Here is a 20,286-nt window from a genome sequence, read left to right as displayed (position 1 = left end):
GAAAATTTAAGAGTTAGAATTTATTTTGTACAAACAAAATTGTTATTAGCCAAGAAACAAAGTAGAGTAGGTTCAGATAATGATCATTTTTTTCAAGTCTTTATGTATATAATAAATCACTGATGGTCACTGATAACCAGGTATACTCATGGATGGCTGGATTATTTTGTATAAATTTGTTGGACAGAGAAATGCCAAGGTAAATATTTCCTATTTCATATAATGCTATAAACTTAAAAGCAATCATAGGCAATAAATGAAGTCCTCCTTTATAAATACAAAACTTTTTTTTTTTTGCTTTTGGACTTCAGAATATTTTCAAAGTGTCTAAAATAAACTTTTAAAGAAACAAAGACTAGAACAAAAAACTTACATTTTCTATTGTGTATTAACAGAGCTTGTTTCAAATCTATTGTTGCTCTTCCTAATAAAGCATCTGCTTTTAAAGTGTGATGACTCCAAACTCGAAATTCCAATGTAGTCTGTGGGGTCACATTTCTGTAAGAGTAAAATTATAACAAATATACAGGAGAGTATGGTTTACTTCAATAATTTTGAAAAGCCATAAATTCAGTTTATTTGAGGAAAAAATATTATATGAAACAGTAAACCACCTGAATTATAAATAAAAACAAATATTTACTTTCAAGTACATTAGGACTTTAATACCCAGATTAAAAGTTTTTGTAATTAACAAACCAAAACACCAGCAATACATCAAATGTCTTATTAAGACTTCAAAATAACACAATTTCTACTCGAACTAATACCTAAAGATTTAAGACAGTTGATTGCATTGGTTATAACACTTTTACTATACACAAATTTATAACATTATATTTCAGAAATGCCAAATGATTTTCTACCCTATTTATTTTTATAAGACAATAAGAAAAAATATCGCTATATGGAAAACATTAGTTTGTAAAGCAAAAACAAGGACTATTACGCTTCATTTCTAAATAAAATCAAAGAAACCAAAATTGTTTCATACTTAAAATTGTCGTCACACTAAAAAATAGCATTCCTTACTCTGAAGTCATCTTACCAAAAAAACCCAAAAAACACCACCAAAAGAAAAACATTCCAAGAAGCACACTCTCTTTTAAAAATTTTGCATTCTTTATATACCAGATACTTACACAGTTAGCTGTTCATCCCATTTTGGATTAGAAGAACTACTGGATTTTGCTGTTTTCTTACTTTCTCCATCTACAACTACTTCTGTATATATTGCTGTTCCAAACCAGTTCTTTTTTCTTTTTAGTTTGGCACTAGAAACTAACAGAAACATGATAATCACTAGTGAATATATTTAGCCACAAAGTAGTATAAATCAATAAAAATGGAATTGTGCGTCTTGTGCAACTCAAACTATTTTCACTGGCAGGATGGAGAAACAATATAAAAGGGCTACTGTTAATGCCTGAGAACCATTTGACTTTAACAGCTTTATTGAAATAATTCACATAGCATATAATTCACCCATTTAAACTGCACAATAGTTTTAATATATTCACAGAGTTGTGCAACCATCACCGTAAGTAATTTTAAAACATATTCATTACCCCCAAAAGAAACCCCATATCATTAAGCAGTCACCCTCCTATTCTATCCCACTTCCTCCCCACCAGCCCTAAGCAACTATTAACCTATTCTGTCTCTATAGATTTGCCTATTCTGGACAATTCATATAAATGAAATGGTCTTTTGTGACTGGCTTCTTTCACTTAGCATACTTTCAAAGTTCATCCATGTTGTAGTATGTACCAGTATTTTCATTCATTTTATTGACAAATAATATTCCACTGTATAGGCATACCACTTTTTATTTATCCACTCAGCAGTTGATATACACATTTGGGTTGTTTCCACTTTTGGGCTACTGTGTACAATACTGCTATAAACATTCACGTACAAGTTTTTGTGTGGACGTATGTTTTCATTTTCTTGGCATATACCTAGGAGTGGAATTGCTAGGTCATATGGTAACTCTGTTGAATAAATGCCAGGCTATTTTCCACAGTGGCTGTACCATTTTACACACCCAGCAGCAGTGTATAAGAGTTCTGATTTCTCCACATCCTTGCCAACCATTTGAACTTAATACTGAACTGCATCAAGCATCAAGAGAAAGGGAAGTGTCTTCAGATTCAATCTGCCTATCAACTTCTCTGCCAGGTAGAATTCATAACTTACCTATCTGAAATTACATAAACTTTGGTAATTTTTTAAAAAATGCTTTTCCTAGAAAGTTGATTTCAAAAAAAGGAGGAGGTATCTGCCTTTTCAAAGAAAAACTTTAAAATCAAAACGTCACTAGAAGTTAATCATAACCCTTTACAGAAAGTGAATTTTAAACTGAATTTACCTGACTTGGAGGAAGACTTGTTTAATTTAGGCTAAGCATTTGATTTTTAAATAATTTTTACAACTACTAATTCAAATGGGGAATACATACTTCCAGGGAAAAGTAATGACTACCAAGTAGTAATAAGAACTTATCAAGATCACATCTATAATCAACTACCTATGAACACTGTGGGTCTGAGATGAGAAAGGAGAAAGCCCCCTCCATGCCATACATGTACCCCATGTTAAGAATATGAACATTAACAAGCTGATGTAAGCTTCCATTCTACTGTGAGTGAACAGTAATGTAAATCAGTAGTCGCACAAATAAACCACCAAAATAGGATATGAAAAACGCTGCAACAGAAGTAGAGTATTTGAAATACGGTAGTCCTTAATTCACATTTGAAGAACAGGAAAAGATTCAAAGGAAATACTCTACTTAAGTACTGGCAACATAAAGGAATCAAAGAGTGTTCAATGTTATGTCTGAAGTGTTACTCTCAGGGTCTTGGCAAAACTCACTTCCATCCTTCTCTGTTCCAAACTGCATTAAATTCAACACCATTGAAGTGACAGAAGGCACAGACCTCTCCCAAGAAATCCCCCAATCAAAGTTCTTCACTCCAAATAAAAGTCATTTCCTCAGTATATGCAGGACTTATCTACACACTAGAAGAAGGGGAAGAAGGGGAAGGCACTACTGGATGGTGTTAAAAGCACAGGATATCTTTTTAATAAATGGTGCTGGAACAACTGGACATGCACATGCAAACAAATAAATCTAAACACAGACCTTATACCCTTCATAAAAATTAACTCAAAATGCATCATAGACCTAAATGCAAAACACAAAACTATAAAACTCTAAGATAACACAGGAGAAAATTTAGATGACCTTGGGCATGGCAATGGATGCCATTTTAGATACAACACCAAAGGCATGATCCATGAAAGAAATATCCGATAAGGTGCACTTCATTAAAATTCAGAACTTCTGCGCTATGAAAGACAATGTCAAGAGAGTGAAAACGCAAGCCACAGACAGGGAGAAAATATTTGCAAAAGACATATCTGATAAAGAACTACTGACAAAAAGCACAAAGAACTCTTAAAAGTCAACAGTAAGAAAACAACCCCATGGGCCAATGACCCTAACAGACACTTCACCAAAGAAGATATATGGATATGCATATGAAAAGCTCAACATCATATGTCATCAGGGAAATATAAACTAAAACAACAATGAGATACCATTACACACCTATTAGAATGGTCAAAATCTGGAACACTGACCACACCAAATGCTGGGGAGGATGTGGAACAACAGGAACTCTTATTCATCGCTGGTGGGGATGCAAAATGGTTCAGCCACTTCGGAAGACAGTTTGACGGTTTCTTAAAAACTAAACATAGGCTTACCATATGATCCGATAATTGCACTCCTTGGTATTTACCCAAAGGAGTTGAAAACTTATGTCCATACAAAAACCTCCACGTGGATATTTATAGCAGTTTTATTTATATAACTGCCAAAACTTCTAAGTAACCACGATGTTCTTCAGTAGGTGAATGGATAAACGACTGGTATATCCAAACAATGGAATATCATTCACTGCTAAAAAGAAATGTCACCAAGTCATGGAGAGACACGGAGAAAATTTAAATGCATAATACTAAGTGAAAAAAGCCAATCTGAAAAGGCTGTATCTTGCATGATTCCAATTATATAACATTTTGGAAAAGGCAAAACTATGAAGACTGTATAAAGATCAGCGGTTGCTAGGGACTGGGGAAGCATGGGTGAGGGATGAATAGATGGAGCACAGAGGATTTTTAGGGCAGTGAAAGTACTTCGTATAATACTATAATGATGGATACATGTCATTAGACTTTTGTCCAAACCCACAGAATGTACGCCACCAAGTGTGCACCCTAATGTAAACTATGAACTTAGGTGACTATGTAGGTTCATCATTTGTAATGAATGTAGCACTCTGGTGAGGGATGTTGATAATGGGGGAGGCTATGCATGTGTGGGGGTTGGCATATCTGGAAGTCTCTGTACCTTCCTCTCAATTTTGCTGTGGTTCCAAAGCTCCTCTTAAAAAAAAAAGTGTTGTACACATCTGGGTTCATATTTTAACTCTGCCACTTGGCTAGACGTGTGACTTTAAGTAAGTCAATTAACCTCCCTGACCCTCAATTTTCTCATCTGAAAAATAGGGGAACAATAAACAGTACCTGATTCTTAGGATTGGTGAGTGAAGGGATCCAAAGTACCATTCTTATCAGTGAATGCCTAGCACCCAACAATAGTGACTATTACTCTGTAACTATTATGACTTACTGTATAGTATTAACTCTTCTGAGTTAATTGCAGACATATTCAAAATATATCCATTGTATATTTTTAATTGGCACAGTCTTCAATAATACCAGATGCTGGCAGGGTAAGGAAAGTAATTTTTAAAAGCTAATTTTTAATCTCACAAGGAATTCATAACATGCTGGCAAAAATGTGCATATATAATAAATAACGAGAATACTATGATTTTAAATAACCAAAAGATAACCTCATTAATTCAAATAAGAATTCTAATTAGTGGCATACATAAGATAGATTTTATTTTCCTATTTCATGAGTTTCCTTTGGTGTTATACCAGAATATCCTCTATTGTAAGGTTATATAAATATGGGAAATCTATCAGAAAAAGAGTCCTCTGTGCATGTGTTAGAATTTAATATAACAATCCCATTCATAATAATACCACCCCCCTAAAATCTAGTAATAAACATAAGAAATGTACATACATGAAGATAACTATAAAACTTTACTGATGAACATAAAAAACTTGAAGGGAATGACATGGTTATCCCTGGATTTAGAAATTTTAACACTGAAAGATTTCAATATCGCCAATTTAATACTTTTTTTTTTCATTTTACTTTAAACCTTTATTTTTTGAGCAGCTTAGGTTGGCAGCAAAATTGAGGGGTATTTTTCATAAACTCTCTGCTCCCACATACGCGCAGCCTTCCCTGTTACCAAAGTGGTACCTTTGTTACAACTGATAAACTAAAAATACGGAACACTTCGTGAATTTGCATGTCATCCTTGTTCAGGGGCCATGCTAATCTTCTTTACATTGTTCCAATTTTTTTAGTATATGTGCTGCTGAAGCGAACACTTTAATACATTATTTTTAAATGACCTAAATGAAAACACTAATATTGGGATTTTTAGGGGGCGGGGAGGACAGAGGAGAAGGGAAGAAAACTCTAAAATTCAAATGAAATGTAAAGAAAATTAGAGAATAATAAAGGCATATTTTAAAATGTAAAGTAATAATAGATTTCTCCCCCAATGTATTTCTTAAAAGTACTGTAAAATGAAAATAAAACAGCCTGACTGTGCTATAAGGGCAGAGGTGAAAAGAAAAGAACAAATAAGATGTTAGTACATGATAATGGTAGCATTTCAAATCAATGGGAAAAGATAGATTATTCCATAAATGCTGAAGCGTCTGAAAAGAATAAAGTTAAACCTGTAATTCACAACACTCTTACAAAAATATGATACGTATCGTTACATTTTTTAATTTTAAAATTAAACTATTAAGATACTATAAGACACTACAGTTAAAAAATTATAAATGTGAATATAACAGCCCATTAGTTTTTCAATCTCAAATCTTATCTTCTTATCCATCTTGCACACTTCGTTTCTGTCACTTTCCTGTAGAAAGCCTGAAATCTAGACTAATGAAGATGATAACACTTCTGTGTACTATTAACTCTTATGTACAGCTGCTTCTCTATAGTACACATTATAGCATGTTATGGTAGGTAGTTTTCACTTTGGCTTTTTTCTGTTACAGTTTTCCTGCTTTCATGACCAATATTCTTATTCTTATCTGTTGCTGCCAATCAGATATGGGTTACGAACAGAAATAAGAATAAAAATATATAAGCTAGGGCTTCCCTGGGGCGCAGTGATTGAGAGTCCGCCTGCCAATGCAGGGGACACGGGTTCATGCCCCGGTCCGGGAAGATCCCACATGCCGTGGAGCGGCTGGGCCCGTGAGCCATGGCCGCTGAGCCTGCGCGTCTGGAGCCTGTGCTCCGCAACGGGAGAGGCCACAACAGGGAGAGACCCACGTACCACAAAAAAAAAAAATTAAAGAAAAATCAATACAGAGGTCACTGTTACCTAATAAAAGGAGCAACAACCTAAGACCTTGGTTGGTTTATTACTAATGGAAGGCATTTAATCTGATTCTCAGTTCCTTCCTTGGTAAAACTGGAATACATATTTATTACATAAGGTACTGTTAGATCAATAAGATTGTGGATTTTAAGGTGTTTTGTAATTTTAAAAACCAGATCAACAAAATGAAAGAAAGGCAAAGGCAAGGAAAAAAGAGAGGAAAAGCAAGGCACTAAAACCTGCTGCCATTTAGCACAGGTCCAAGTTTGGTTTCCCAAGAGCATCACTGTATTTCAAAGGAGAATAATAATTGATATGTGAAATGATAAATACTGTGGAGGCACTATCTTGGCTAATTACATTCCTTTGGTCCATACCTATTTTCCAATTGGTTCTCTAGACTTCCGGTGATTCTATTAGTTACCTGATAGCTTCTCTGTAAGTTGCCTTTTGGCTCAAATCAGCTAGATCAGGTCTTTGCTACTTCAATTAAGTACTCATACATTAGGTAAAGAACAGGAAGAAAGTCACACCTCAGATATGTAGGCCACAGGTCCTGCACAAGCAACACTGTAACCAAATATACGGCTCTAAGCTTATGCAGAGCAAAAGCAGAAGTATTAGAAATTACACTTATAACTGGTTCTTAAGTGCAATACACATCAGAATCACCAGGAAATTGCTTCAAAACATGTAAGTTCTCAGTTCACAGAAAACTAAATACAAATATCCCTTAAACATGGCTCAACCTCACTTATAATGAGAGAAATGATATTTAAAATGACACGATACCACTTCTGACCTGTCAACATGCCTGACAGCATATCTTGATGAGGCTATAGGAAAACAGGCATTCTCATAGACAGCTGGTGGGAACACAGAAATAGTACAGATCCTATGGAGAGGAACTTGGCAACATAGTTGGCCTTTGACTAACAGGGGTTTGAACTGCGTGGATCCGCTTACACGCAGGTTTTTTTTAAATAAGGACATACCGCAGTACTACACGATCAGCGGTTGGTTGAATCCATGGGTGTGCAACCATGGACACTGAGGGCTGACTGTAAAGTTATACACGGATTTTCAACTGCACAGGAGTCAGCACCCATAAACCCTGCAGTTCAGGGATCAACTGTGATTGACATTATTACACGTGCTTACTCTCTGACCCAGCAATCTCATTCTAGGATTCTATCCTAATGACACGAGCAAAAATAAGAAATGACATTCGCACGAAGCTCTTTACTGTAGCATAGCACTATCTGCAATAACAAAACATGGTACCCAATGTCCATCAATAGGGGGCTAGCTGAATTAATTTTGGTATATCTAGTCAATAGAGTGCTGTGTAGCGATAAAAAGGTGTATGGAATACCCTGCTACAGATATTACTCCAGGATATTACTGTTAAATGAAGAAAAGCAAGGTGCAGAAACTAGGTGCTAAGAACTAGAGGGTTGGGAGGAGAGATGTGAATACATACACTGTGCATATCTGCTTATATTTTCAAAAAGAAGAAATGGAAGGATAAATGAAAATAAATAAAAATGTTTACCAAAAGGGCAAGGGAGAGACGGGGGAGGAATGGGATAAAGTAGCCAGACTTCTCCAAATATACCTTAATTTAATAATTTTGACTCCAGAACTGTATAAATGTTTTATATGGTGATAAAACAAAATTAAATAAAAAGTAAATAACTAAAAGCAGTGAATCTAACTAGTCCAGTTGGTGGCATAACCAAATAGAAAATTAAGTTACTTTGAAACATGGTACTCTGACTATACATCCTAAGGAGGGGAAGCTCACAAAGAAATCTTAAAACTGTGATGAGTGGGCCTGTTACTTTCGGTAATTTTAACTTTGCTATTCTGTGTATGTTAGGATAAAACAGATATAACTGTGTTAACGTCATTTAGAATTAAAATTCTGAGGTTAAGAGAAAAGAGATAGAAATATAAAGTCAAATGAAGTAAAAGTAACTTTTTGCTCCTTTTAGTGGAAAATGGTTACTTAGAGGCTATAGCTATTATTTTGAATTGCAAATATCAGCATGAACTCAGGATTTGTTTTTTGCTTTCTAAGACAATAAACATTTCCTAGCTCTCGTTCACTGAAAACTCCTAGAAACAACTGACCTCACAGTAATGAGTACCATGGGAATTACAGTATATCTCCTTCTTATTCTAAGCTCAATCCTGCCTCACCTAAGGCAAATATTATTTCTAATGTTATAAGCATGGAGGCACATACAAACACCCCTCCTTTTTCACATCCATATGGTCACATACTAAACACACTATTCCACAACTTGCTCTTTCACTTAATATTATCTTAGAACTTGGCTCTTACTGGTACACGTATTCATTTATTTCATGTCATTGTTTATCTAGAATTCCACTGTCAGTCTTTTGCTATTAAAAACTCTCTCTCTCTCTCTGTTACTTCTACTAATTCATCTTGTAGATATTTATATATAAAAAAACTATATACATATATTATATATGGACATTATTTATATGCATAAATAAATAATATAAATACCTACAAAATAAATTTCTACTAGTAAAATTGGTAGTTTAAGGACCACTCCTTGAATCATTATTCCAACTAGCTAAAATAAATTGTCTGAAGTCACCTAAAAAAAGGCTCTTTCATGCTTTTACATATGCTGTTCCCTCTCTCTCTCATGCTTTTAGCTGCCAATCTAATTTGAAATGAACTCTGAGCCCTCCTACAAGAGTCAAAGTGTTACCCTCTGTGAGTCTTTCTCTTACCCTATTCTCCTAGATCTATAGGCCATCTCCAATCCCAAGCAGACCTATGACACTTTCCTCTAAGTTCTCATTGCATCCAGTTAATGATCACTTTGCATGGTAACTGTCCATGCAAAACAAATCTGTCTCAACATTATATAGTAAGTTCCTGGAGTACTAGGGCCTGTGTTTTCATATATAGAATTCCACTTAACAAATATTTGCCCAATGATTAAATGAATAGCTTAAATGGATGAAAAAAGGCTTTTAGCATCCTTCTCCATCCCAATAATCATTTAAGGACCAGCTCAATGGTGTTTATTCCAATACACAAATTCTCCCACCACCAGAGGATATAGCTTCTCTGCATCCAGCACAGGTTCAATAAACACTTACTGAACACATAAAATATTTTTAGAGGGTTTCTAGCTTTGAGGCCTATTGCAACAAATACACCATGGCATGAATCTAAAAGAAAATATACTTATGAAATAAGTCTGCTGAATTAGGTATTAAAAAGAAAGTTTCATCAAGGAACTACTATTTTAAATTATTGTGAAAATAACTTACCAGTTACCTGTAACTGTAACCTTCCACTGTCATTATTACTAGTATCAGACCTTGGTGAAGCAGTGGCCATGTCCCAAAATTCAGCTTAAACCTACAAAAAAGTTAATTTATTCATATATTAGAGATTATAATTTTCAATATGATTAACACTGTTTACTTGAATTAACTAAGAAACCACACTTAATAGAATATTTTCAACCCATCACATGTTGATATAGCCACAGCTGTCCCCCATTTAAAATTAAGACTTATTATTGTAAGAATTACAAGAGAATATGGCTAAGTAACCATATCTGGGTCAACTTGAGCAACAAAATAAATGATGGTACTAAGAATCCAGGGTCATGTGTTGATTTATAAATCAAACAAATACACAAATAATTTTATATGTTTATTTTTACATATTATATAATATTATACAGTATTAATTTACTACCTGAACCACCTAAGTAAACTGTCCCTTTACTCTTTAATACTTTAGTATGTATTTCCTATGAATAAAAATATTCTCACAATACAATAATAGAATTCAGGAACTTAGCTAGTACATTATTATTATCTAATATACAGTCCATATACTATAATTTCATCACCTGTCCCAACAATGTCCTTTATCATAATCTTTAAATACAGTACCTAGAGCAGGTTTATATATTACATTAAGTTGTCATGTTCCCAGTAAATCCTGCATGTTTCTTTTTATAGATAATTTTTTTCAAGTTCTGTTTCACTGCTCCACCCAATTTTTAGTTTTTAAATAAAATACAAAGCAGCTTTAAATAAAATACAAAGCAGCATGGCAAATATTTTAAGGCTAACCTTCTATACACTTTTAACCTACTAACATAAAGTAGAACATTCAGGGCAAGATTGAGAAATATTAACAAATATGTTTCTTACCCTTTATGAACTTTACATATTATGATTATTAAACAAACTTTTAAAAATTAGTTTTAGCAATAAAAGATAAAATAAAACATGGTCAAGCAAAGAGACTATGAAAATGGCATTGCATATCTGAAAAAGAATCATATAGAATTTCTTTAAACTCTTCATTTTAGAATAGTTTCAGATTTACAGAAAAGTTGTGAAGATAACAGAGTTCTCATATACCCTATACCCAGTTTCCCCTACTATTAATTTCTTATATTAGTATGCTACACTTGTCATAATCAATGAACCAATATCAATATATTATTATTAATTAAAATCCATAGTTTATTCAGATTAGACAGAACTTAAGAATCAGTAAACTTGAACATAAACCTAAAAAAATCATTTAGAAGTAGTGCTGAAATAAACAGCTTGAAAATATGAAAAAGAAGCTAAAAGACGTGAAAGATAAAACGTGACCTAAAATATATTTCTACTCATAATCTCAGAAAATGAAGAAAGAGGAGGTCATACCAGGAGAGAAAATGACTTAATTTTCTGGAGCCATGAAAAACATTTATTCACAATTCTAAGAAATACAATATATATAAAAGAGGCAGGATAAACATAAAGACACTCACATTTGGACACAAAGCAGTCAAACTGCAGAACACCAAAAGAGAGCATGTTAAAAGCAGCCAGAGAGAAAAGTGATTACATATAAAAGAAGAGAGTAAAGTGATAGCAGAATTCTCAACAGCAGCAATGGAAGCACAAAAGGTAGAACAAGCATCTATGTGCAAAGAACTGAGACAAAAATTATTCAACCACTAAAACTCTCTCTGGGACACAGAAGGCATTAAGACTTTGCCAGATAAACCAAAAGAGAGTTTACCGGCAGCAGACCTTTACTTCAACAAAATCTAAAGCACATGTTTCATAAAAGAGTAAAATTACACACAAGGATGATCTGAGATGCAAGAAGGAAAAGACGAGTAAAGAAAATAGTAAGCATACAAATAAATCTAAATAAACATTGTCTGAATAAAATAACAATAACAACATCTTATTATGGTATTTAAATAAAACTCGTATAAACCGTTCAAATATGGAATAAGGAACAGAAGCATATAATGGAGGAGCAGGGTAGGAAGAGAGAGGATAGGAGTTGGTGATGTAAATTCTTGCATTGTCCAGCAGAGGGATTATGATCTGGTTTAACTTTAGCCTATATATTAATAGTATGTCAGCAGAATTTCAAGGGTAATCATAAAAGAATAGAAATAAGTGAGTGTAATTTCCAAACTAGTAGAGAAGAGAATACAATTTAAAAAAAAAAATCAATTCCCAAAAAAAGGCTAGAAAAGGAAAGGAAAAAAAAAAAGGCATAAAGCAACCCAGACTATCAGAAAGCACAAAGAGAGTTCAAATATAGAAATAATCACAATAAATGTATATGGACAAATTCAAAAGTAAGACAAGAGACACCTACAAAATAAAGATGCTGATTGGATGAAAGCAAAAATATGGAAAAGGACATATTAGGCAAATATAAACAAAAAGAAAGCTGGGATTAGTTATAATAGCAGAAAAAGAGCATTATTAGGGAGAACAAAGAAAATGATACAAGATCCAATCTAGTAAGTAGAAATAAAACTCCAAATTTGCATGCTTAAAAAAAAAAAAGAAAAAAAGCCACTAGCCCAGCAAAGTGACCTGAGCCAAGAAGAATGGGAACCCTATCTCCCTAACAGGCTTACAGGCTGAGGATGGTAGTAACACTGGTGGAGGCAGCATCTATATTCCCAAACCAGTCAGCTGGACTGATAGAACAGATGATCTGGAGGATGTTTCAAGCACTTGGCACAGTTAGGATGACAACATGTATAAGGCACCTGCAACTAACCAATACATCCTGCCCACTGCTCCACAGGCTGCCTGGGAACCAGAGCCATTTCCCCATCTGCCACCCTACACTGCTTTTCTGGGGAACCCAACTTGTGATAGACAGAAGTCTCCATTAAGGAATTCTTTAGAGGATTAAGTATCAGTGCAGCGTATTTACCATGCGAACCCAGTAATCCAGAGAGGTTGAAAGGTTTCAATAATGCTGAGTTTGAGAACCTGGAGTCCCTGCTCTGTGTCCTCAACCTCAATAAAAAAATCTCTAGGTAACAGAATTCCAGGGGACACTGCTAATCAAGCACAGGAAAAAGACAAGGATGATCATTCTTTTGGCTGAAAAAGAAATCAGCTTTCTCACAAAATCGATACAGACTTGAGGAACTGTCCTGTCATAGACAGCTTGGATTTGACTATCCACCTAGGAGAGGTGAAGAGAGCTTTGAAGGCAAACACTGTGATCACTACGGAGGCCAGGACTGCTATCATGACTAAGGCAGCAGAGACCATGGTAGAGGCTATGACTTCAGGATAAACAATGGCAGAAATGCAAGTCGTAGTGGGTACTATAGGGATGATGACTACAGAGGAAGCAGGACCACTGTGAAGATGGATAGACAGGACATTCAGTCGTGGAGCACCAAAGACAACTGCTCTCCAGATGATTACAGGTGTGATGATAGAGGACCCTCCCAGAGACCCAAACTGAATCTAAAGCCTCAGAGTAGTCCTAAGGAAGATGACTGCTCTGCTGTTACTTCCCAGTTTAGTCAAGCAGCTTCCATCTTTGGAGCAGCAAAGCCTGCTGACCCACCTGTGAGACAGCAAGTAGAAGACCAGCTACAGAAGGAAAGGGACAAATCGCAGCATCAGTTCGATGAACCAAAACTAGAATGACAGCCTCAGGAGAGACACCCAAACTGGCAGAGTGAAGAAAATTTAGAACAGTAATGGTCAAAGACAGGAAGTGCGTCATCTCAGATTGGGACCTTGCCACATCTGCCAGAAGTCAGATGGGGATGCATGAAGGAGAGAGAGTGAGATGTCTCTGGAAAATGAAATACTCACTAAGGCAAAAGACTGTCACTCTCCAACTTCTAAGCTTCCCAAACCTGATTAGCTACTAAAGGTAATGCTGGCCCCTCCATCAACAGAGAATGCTTGGGTGAAGTGAAGTGCTAATCTTTCTACTTGATCTCAGAGCTCAAACATAGAGCAGCAATGCCCTACAAGTGATGAAGGAAAAGTCACTCCAGCTCAACATCTCAGGAAAGATGAAACCTGGAAAGATGAAAATAAAACAGATTTGGTGAGTGTCCCAAAAGCTGAAAGTGGGAACTCAAGCATGGACCAAGAGATGAAGGAACAAAGACTAATGGAAGAAGTCTGAAAGGAAACATAACAAAGGATCAAGAACTCCAATCTGCAGCTGAGCCAAAGAACCCTGAAGAATCCAGCTTCTGAGTTCAGTACTGTGAGTATGCTGCTCTCCCAGTTGACAGTGAAAATTAAAATAGAATTCTACATACTGTGCTTTCTCCTAGTCTCTCTTTACCATGGAACATTTCTAAGCAAACCAAATCTCTATCCATACAAGGCAAAATAAAATTCACCATCTCCTGGGGGGAGAAAAGCCTCCAAAGATTGTTAGAACCACAGAAAGAAACTGACAAATTGACCATTGCCTTGGGCGATTTCAACACACACAAATTTTCCATGGATCAAGTGGACCAAAACAGATGAAACTATTTGCAAAGCAGAAATAGAGACATGATGAAGAGAATAAACATGTGGACACTAGCGGGTGAATTGGGAGACTGGGATTGATATATATAAGCCACCGGGTATGAAATAGATTATCTAGTGAGGAACTGCTGTATAGCACGGGGAATTCTACTCAGTGCTCTGTGGTGACCTGAATGGGAAGGAAATCCAAAAGGGAGGGGATATGTGTATACATATGGCTGGTTCACTTTGCTGTGCAGTAGGAGCTAGCGCAACACTGTAAAGCAACTATACTCCAATTTAAAAAAATTTTTGAAAAAATAAATAAAAACAAAATGATTAACAAGCAGGACTTAATTAACAGAACCTTACATCCAATTACTAGAAAATAAACATTCTTCTACGTATACATGAGACATACAGAAAAATAATACACACACTGGGAGATAATGAAAATGTCACTAAATTTCAAAGAATATGTATCATACTGTTCCCAGGCTCTGATCAAAATGCAATTAAGTTAAAAATCAATAATGAAAGATAAATTTTTAAAATACAAATAGAAAATAATAACACTTCTAAATATTTCATGAGTCATCAGAAACCACAGTGGAAATTTTTCTAAAAATACTAAAAACTAAATGATAAAAATACCACATACAAACATTTTCGGAATACAGTAAAAGTTATACTTAGAGGCAAGTATGACTTATACTAGGAAAAGAAGAAAGGCTGAAAATGAGTGAGTTGACAGGCCAGTCTGTTAAGTTAGAAAGATAATCATGAGTAAATCCAAAGAATGTAGGAGATAATAAAGAACAGAAACTAATGAAGTAGAAAAAAGGTAACAGAAAGGATCAACAAAATCATAGTTCTAGAAAACACTAAAACAAATAAATGCCTGGCAAGACTGAAGAAGGGTAAATAAAATGAAACAACATAAAGAGTCCCCCAAAAGACCAAGTATCTAAGGACATACTCAGGTAACAGATGTAGCAATGCAGATCTGTGGGAAAGGAGGGACAATTAAATGGTCCTGATATTATCAATATGGAAAGAATTAAACTGGATCTCTACCTCACATACAAAATCAATTCAAGATGGACTAGTGATATTATATGAAAGGCAAACTTTAAAACTTTAAGAAATTACAGCAGAAAACTGTTGTTTTGTGTCCTCCCAGAAGGAAGGATTTCTTAAACAAGCATACTAACCAAAGAAGAAAAGAATAAGTATTTTAACTATGTGGAAACTGAGAACTTCTGTTTACCATAAAACATCATAAAAAAAAAAAAAACCTAAAAGACAAGCCACAAACTGGGAGATATTTACAAAACTTAAACCTGATTAAAGATTATTATTTAAACTATTTAAGAACCTCAAAAAAAACACAAAAAATAAAAACACAGGAAGCAAATGGGCAAAAAAACCTGAACAGAAATTTTATACACAGGAAACTTGTTTGGCCAATAAGTATTTTAAAAGATATAGAATCTCATTACTCATCAGAGAAATACTAGCTAAGACCACATGAGATGTTATTTTCAAACTCACTAGAATGGTAATAACTAGGAGTTTTGACAGTACCAAATAACAGCAAAAAAAAAAAAAAAAAAAATGGAGCAGTGGCTCCAAAAATGGCTCTTACACACTGCTACTAGGTGTTTAAATTGGTAAAGTCCTGCTGGTAGGTGTTAAATTTGGTAAAATTGTTGGAAAACAATTTGGCATTATTATGTAAAGTTGAACATTTGCATGTCCTTCAATAAGCAATTCTAGATACATACTATAAAAATTTTTGTACTTGTGTGCCAAGTATAAGCATTCTTCATAATAACAACAACAAAAATGCTCAAATGTCCACTGGTAGAACAATGGTTAAAAGAATTAGGCTAACACACAATGGAAAAGTAGTGAGAATGAATGAACTATAGCTGTAAGCAACAACATGAATGTATCTTAGAAACACAATAGTAAATGAAAAAAGACAAACAGGAGTTCTAGGTATTAACATCTTCCTCTCACTTAGTCCCACCTCCAAGATTTAACGTTCTACGTTCTACACTGAGCATCAAGAAATGCTTCCAACTCCTAATGACAAAGAAGAAAGAAATGTATTCTTCTGGCGGTTATCATGGCCTCATCTTTTGCTATGCATTTCTTTTGAAAATGCCATGATTCCATGATTGAAAAAAAATCCAGAAACATGGGGGCATTGTGGATCCTGAGTCTCAAAAGCTTATACTATCAATAAACAATTGAATGAAGCCCACTGAAGAACTGCTGAGGTCCAAAGGGCAACCAAATGACAAGCTGTGACTCCTCCAAGGAGTACACTATCAATCTAACTGAAACACTTCTGCCAAACTCAAGAAATTAGTGTGTGGAAATACACCTGCTACACTCTGAATAAGGAGCTTTCTTTCATATATGGTACAACAATACCCACACAGTACAAAAATAAGTCTCCATGATTATTTTCTTGTCATAAATTTGAATATGCATTCTGAGATTTTTCTATTATTCTTTTATGATGGTTGAATGTTTTCTTTGAAATGTATAAAGATTTATAGACATTTCTCTATAATAAAATACCATTTGTGCAAGCTTTAAAAAGACTCTAAACAAAACATTAAACTCAAAACAAAGAACTATATTTGTAGTAATACTATTTTTAAAAAAAATTCAAAATAGCAGTTACTTCAGGGGCTGGGGAAAGACAGGAATATGGGGTTACAGAGGTACTCACAGGTAGCTCTTTAACTGTGTTAGTACTGACCTAGTTCTAAGTCGAATGGTTGGTTCCCAAATGTTTGTTTCTATTATTAAATTCCATATGTTACATATAATCTGGAATTGGCATGTTCAAATTACAGAATTTTTAAAAATGTAAAGAATGCATGGAAGGCAAGGAAGTAGACACAGGAAAGTGTAGAGCACTAATTCATCAAATGTGGTGGTAAGGGAGTATGTCTGCAGCCTAAGAAAAAGAAAGAAAAGCTAGAGCTTTCATACAGATGATGTGTAATTAGTCTTCCACGAAAAAGGCACTTCTTCCTCTGAACAGTAAATGACGGACCTAAGGATAAGTGAAGATAAGAATTCATTTGGAGGTAGATTAAAAGGAAATTGAGGGACTTTATTAGTGAATTAGACAGAAAGGTAATTGCTGAGGTTGAGAATAAGGTACATAAAAAGAATTGTAAAGTTTAAAATGCTGTGCAGACTGGGAAAATGCCAACTAGGCAAAAGACTGTTCGCTCTAACAGCTTAAAACTTTTTCTGTATCCAGATTCTCACCTCCAAGCTACTTCTCCCTTTGTCTTATATAAACCAGCCCTCAGACTCAAGAGTGCATGCCTCCAGTCACCAATAACTGCAAATTTAAACTGCAAATGATAAAGATCCTTCAAAACTGGTGCTATTTTGCCTTAAAAGGGAAGATACACAGCAAACAAAATCATCTACTTCAACATGCAATTAGTTCTCACACTTCATTTAATAACAAAGATGTTACGGCACTTAAAATACATGTAATGTACTGTTACATACATTCTTTTTTTAATGTGATAATTTTTTATTGAAGTATAGTTGATGTACAATATTATATGTTACAGGTGTACAGTGTAGTGACTCATAATTTTTAAAGATTATACTCCATTTATAGTTATAAAATATTGGCTGTATTCCCAGTTTGTACAAATATATCCTTGTAGCTTATTTTATACATAATAGTTTATACCTCTTAATCAATCCCCTGCCCCTACATTGCCCCTCCCCCTTCCCTCTTAACAACAGTAACCACTAGTTTGTTCTCTATGAGTCTGTTTCTTTTTTGTTATACTCACTAGTTTGTTGTATTTTTTAATTCCACATATAAGTGATATCATACAGCATGTCTTTCTCTGTCTGACTTATTTCACTTAGCATATTACCCTCCAAGTCCATCCGCTGCTACAAATGGCAAAATTTCATTCTTTTTTATGGCTGCATAAAATATTCCACTGTATTTATATGCCATATCTTCTTTTTTTTTTTTTTGCGGTACATGGGCCTCTCACTGTTGTGGCCTCTCCCGTTGCGGAGCACAGGCTCCGGACGCGCAGGCTCAGCGGCCATGGCTCATGGGCTCAGCCGCTCCGCAGCATGTGGGATCTTCCCGGACCAGGGCACGAACCCGTGTCCCCTGCATCGGCAGGCGGACTCTCAACCACTGCGCCACCAGGGAAGCCCTATGCCATATCTTCTTAATCCACTCATTTGCTGATGGACACTTAGGTTGCTTCCATATCTATATATTCTTTTATCTGAGCATTATAATAACACTATATGAGTAGGGAGGTACTATTTCCATCTTATAGATGAGGAAACTGCGGCTCAGAAGTGTTAAAGATCTATAACCATATTTTTTATGACAATGTATTTCTCAGTCTACATAGGTATAATTAACTGTCAGCATGTATGGAGTTTAACTCCTAAATACAGTCTTAGTTAAATAAAGTTGTTAATCACTTACTTTGTACCAGGAACTGTTCTAGATACTGGAGACAGAAAGATGAGTAAGACACGATTCCTTCTTTCAAGGAGCTCATAGTCTAGTGAGGAGACAACCTATAAACAAATAAACAGCTTTCAGTGTGACAGTTACTAAAATAGATGCAAAATGTCAACTAGTACATCTGAGGTTCACAAGAGAAATGGATAATCCAACCTACAGGAATCAGGAAAAGGTTCACAGAGAAGGTAACCTTTGAATGAACTGTGTCTTAAAGTATAATTCTTCAAGAAAGAATTATGGAAAGTAATGGAGCGCTGGAGAACTGTTGGTAAGGTTGGTGCAAAGTGATGAGGCCAACAGGCAAACAGTAATCTAAACTGTATAGGATCCTATGGGATAGTTCATATGGTATCTAAAATATACCAAGCACAGTAGTTTAAAGCTTATCCTGAAGGTAACTGATAGACACTGATAGCTTTCCACAGCAAGAACTGCATTTTAGAAGAATAACTTTGGTAGCAAGGGTCTAGATTTAAAATAATCAGTTTAGGGCCTCCCTGGTGGCGCAGTGGTAGAGAGTGCACCTGCCGATGCAAGGGACACGGGTTTGTGCCCCGGTCCGGGAAGATCCCACATGCTGCGGAGCAGCTGGGCCCGTGAGCCATGGCCGCTGAGCCTGCGCGTCCGGAGCCTGTGCTCCGCAACGGGAGAGACCACAACAGTAAGAGGCCCGCGTACAGAAAAAAAACAAAAAAAAACCAGTTTATCTGAACCAGAGCACTGGTAATGTGAAGGATAAAACTCAGCATATGTATAAGATCTCTGACAGATGATTATGGGATAGCTGAGGCTTAGAAAGAAGAAGGATTCTGAACAACCAAAATTTCCCACTTCACTATCTGGGTGGATGATGGAGCCATAACCAGGATAGGGAACAGAAGTGAAGCAAATTGTAGGAGACAATATGGCTCAAAGTTTTCAAGAGCCAATTCTGCAGTTAGACTACTTGAATTTCATTTCCAATTCTGCCACTTAACAGCTGTGTAACCAAGTGTGACAAAAGAAAAAACAAAGCCTGAGTTTTAACAAACTTTGAAGTGAATTGGTTATTCATCCAAATGAATTTAGGTCATAACCTATCCCCAGAGGATATGGCCAGTTATATGTAAGCTGATTACGTCCAGCTCAACTCTTTAAAAATGCCACAAAGTTGAATATGGGTTCATTATTATTCAACTGCAAAGAACAGAGTAAGAGTCCTGAATGTAGATAATAAAATACATTTCCAGTCCTCCAAGGTTACAGACCTATCAACTCCTCACTTAGAAGGTACATCTTAATTGTCTGCTTACTTCATGATGTCATTCTTAAGTCAGAAGCAAAATTTTTAAAAAAAAATCA

The 20,286-nt window shown here is 35.3% G+C and overlaps 1 protein-coding gene across 1 annotated transcript in view; it reads right to left on the bottom strand.

Moving 5' to 3' along the window:
- WWP1 (WW domain containing E3 ubiquitin protein ligase 1) overlaps nucleotides 1-20,286 on the bottom strand; it is a 119,256-nt gene that overhangs the window by 75,492 nt on the left and 23,478 nt on the right. Inside the window, exons 2-5 of the mRNA XM_082858556.1 lie at nucleotides 18,904-18,998; nucleotides 9,888-9,978; nucleotides 1,143-1,281; nucleotides 374-498 (exon numbers count right to left, since the gene is read on the bottom strand). Of these exons, the coding sequence (XP_082714682.1) occupies nucleotides 374-498; nucleotides 1,143-1,281; nucleotides 9,888-9,957 (334 nt within the window). The 5' untranslated portion in view covers nucleotides 9,958-9,978; nucleotides 18,904-18,998. The remainder of the gene's footprint in view (nucleotides 1-373; nucleotides 499-1,142; nucleotides 1,282-9,887; nucleotides 9,979-18,903; nucleotides 18,999-20,286) is intronic.

This window comes from Leucopleurus acutus, assembly GCF_964270905.1.
Source record: "Leucopleurus acutus genome assembly, chromosome: 17".
In the NCBI taxonomy this organism is placed as follows: domain Eukaryota; kingdom Metazoa; phylum Chordata; class Mammalia; order Artiodactyla; family Delphinidae; genus Leucopleurus; species Leucopleurus acutus.
Note: the sequence above shows the minus strand (reverse complement) of the source record. Positions and strands in the feature narration are given on the sequence as shown.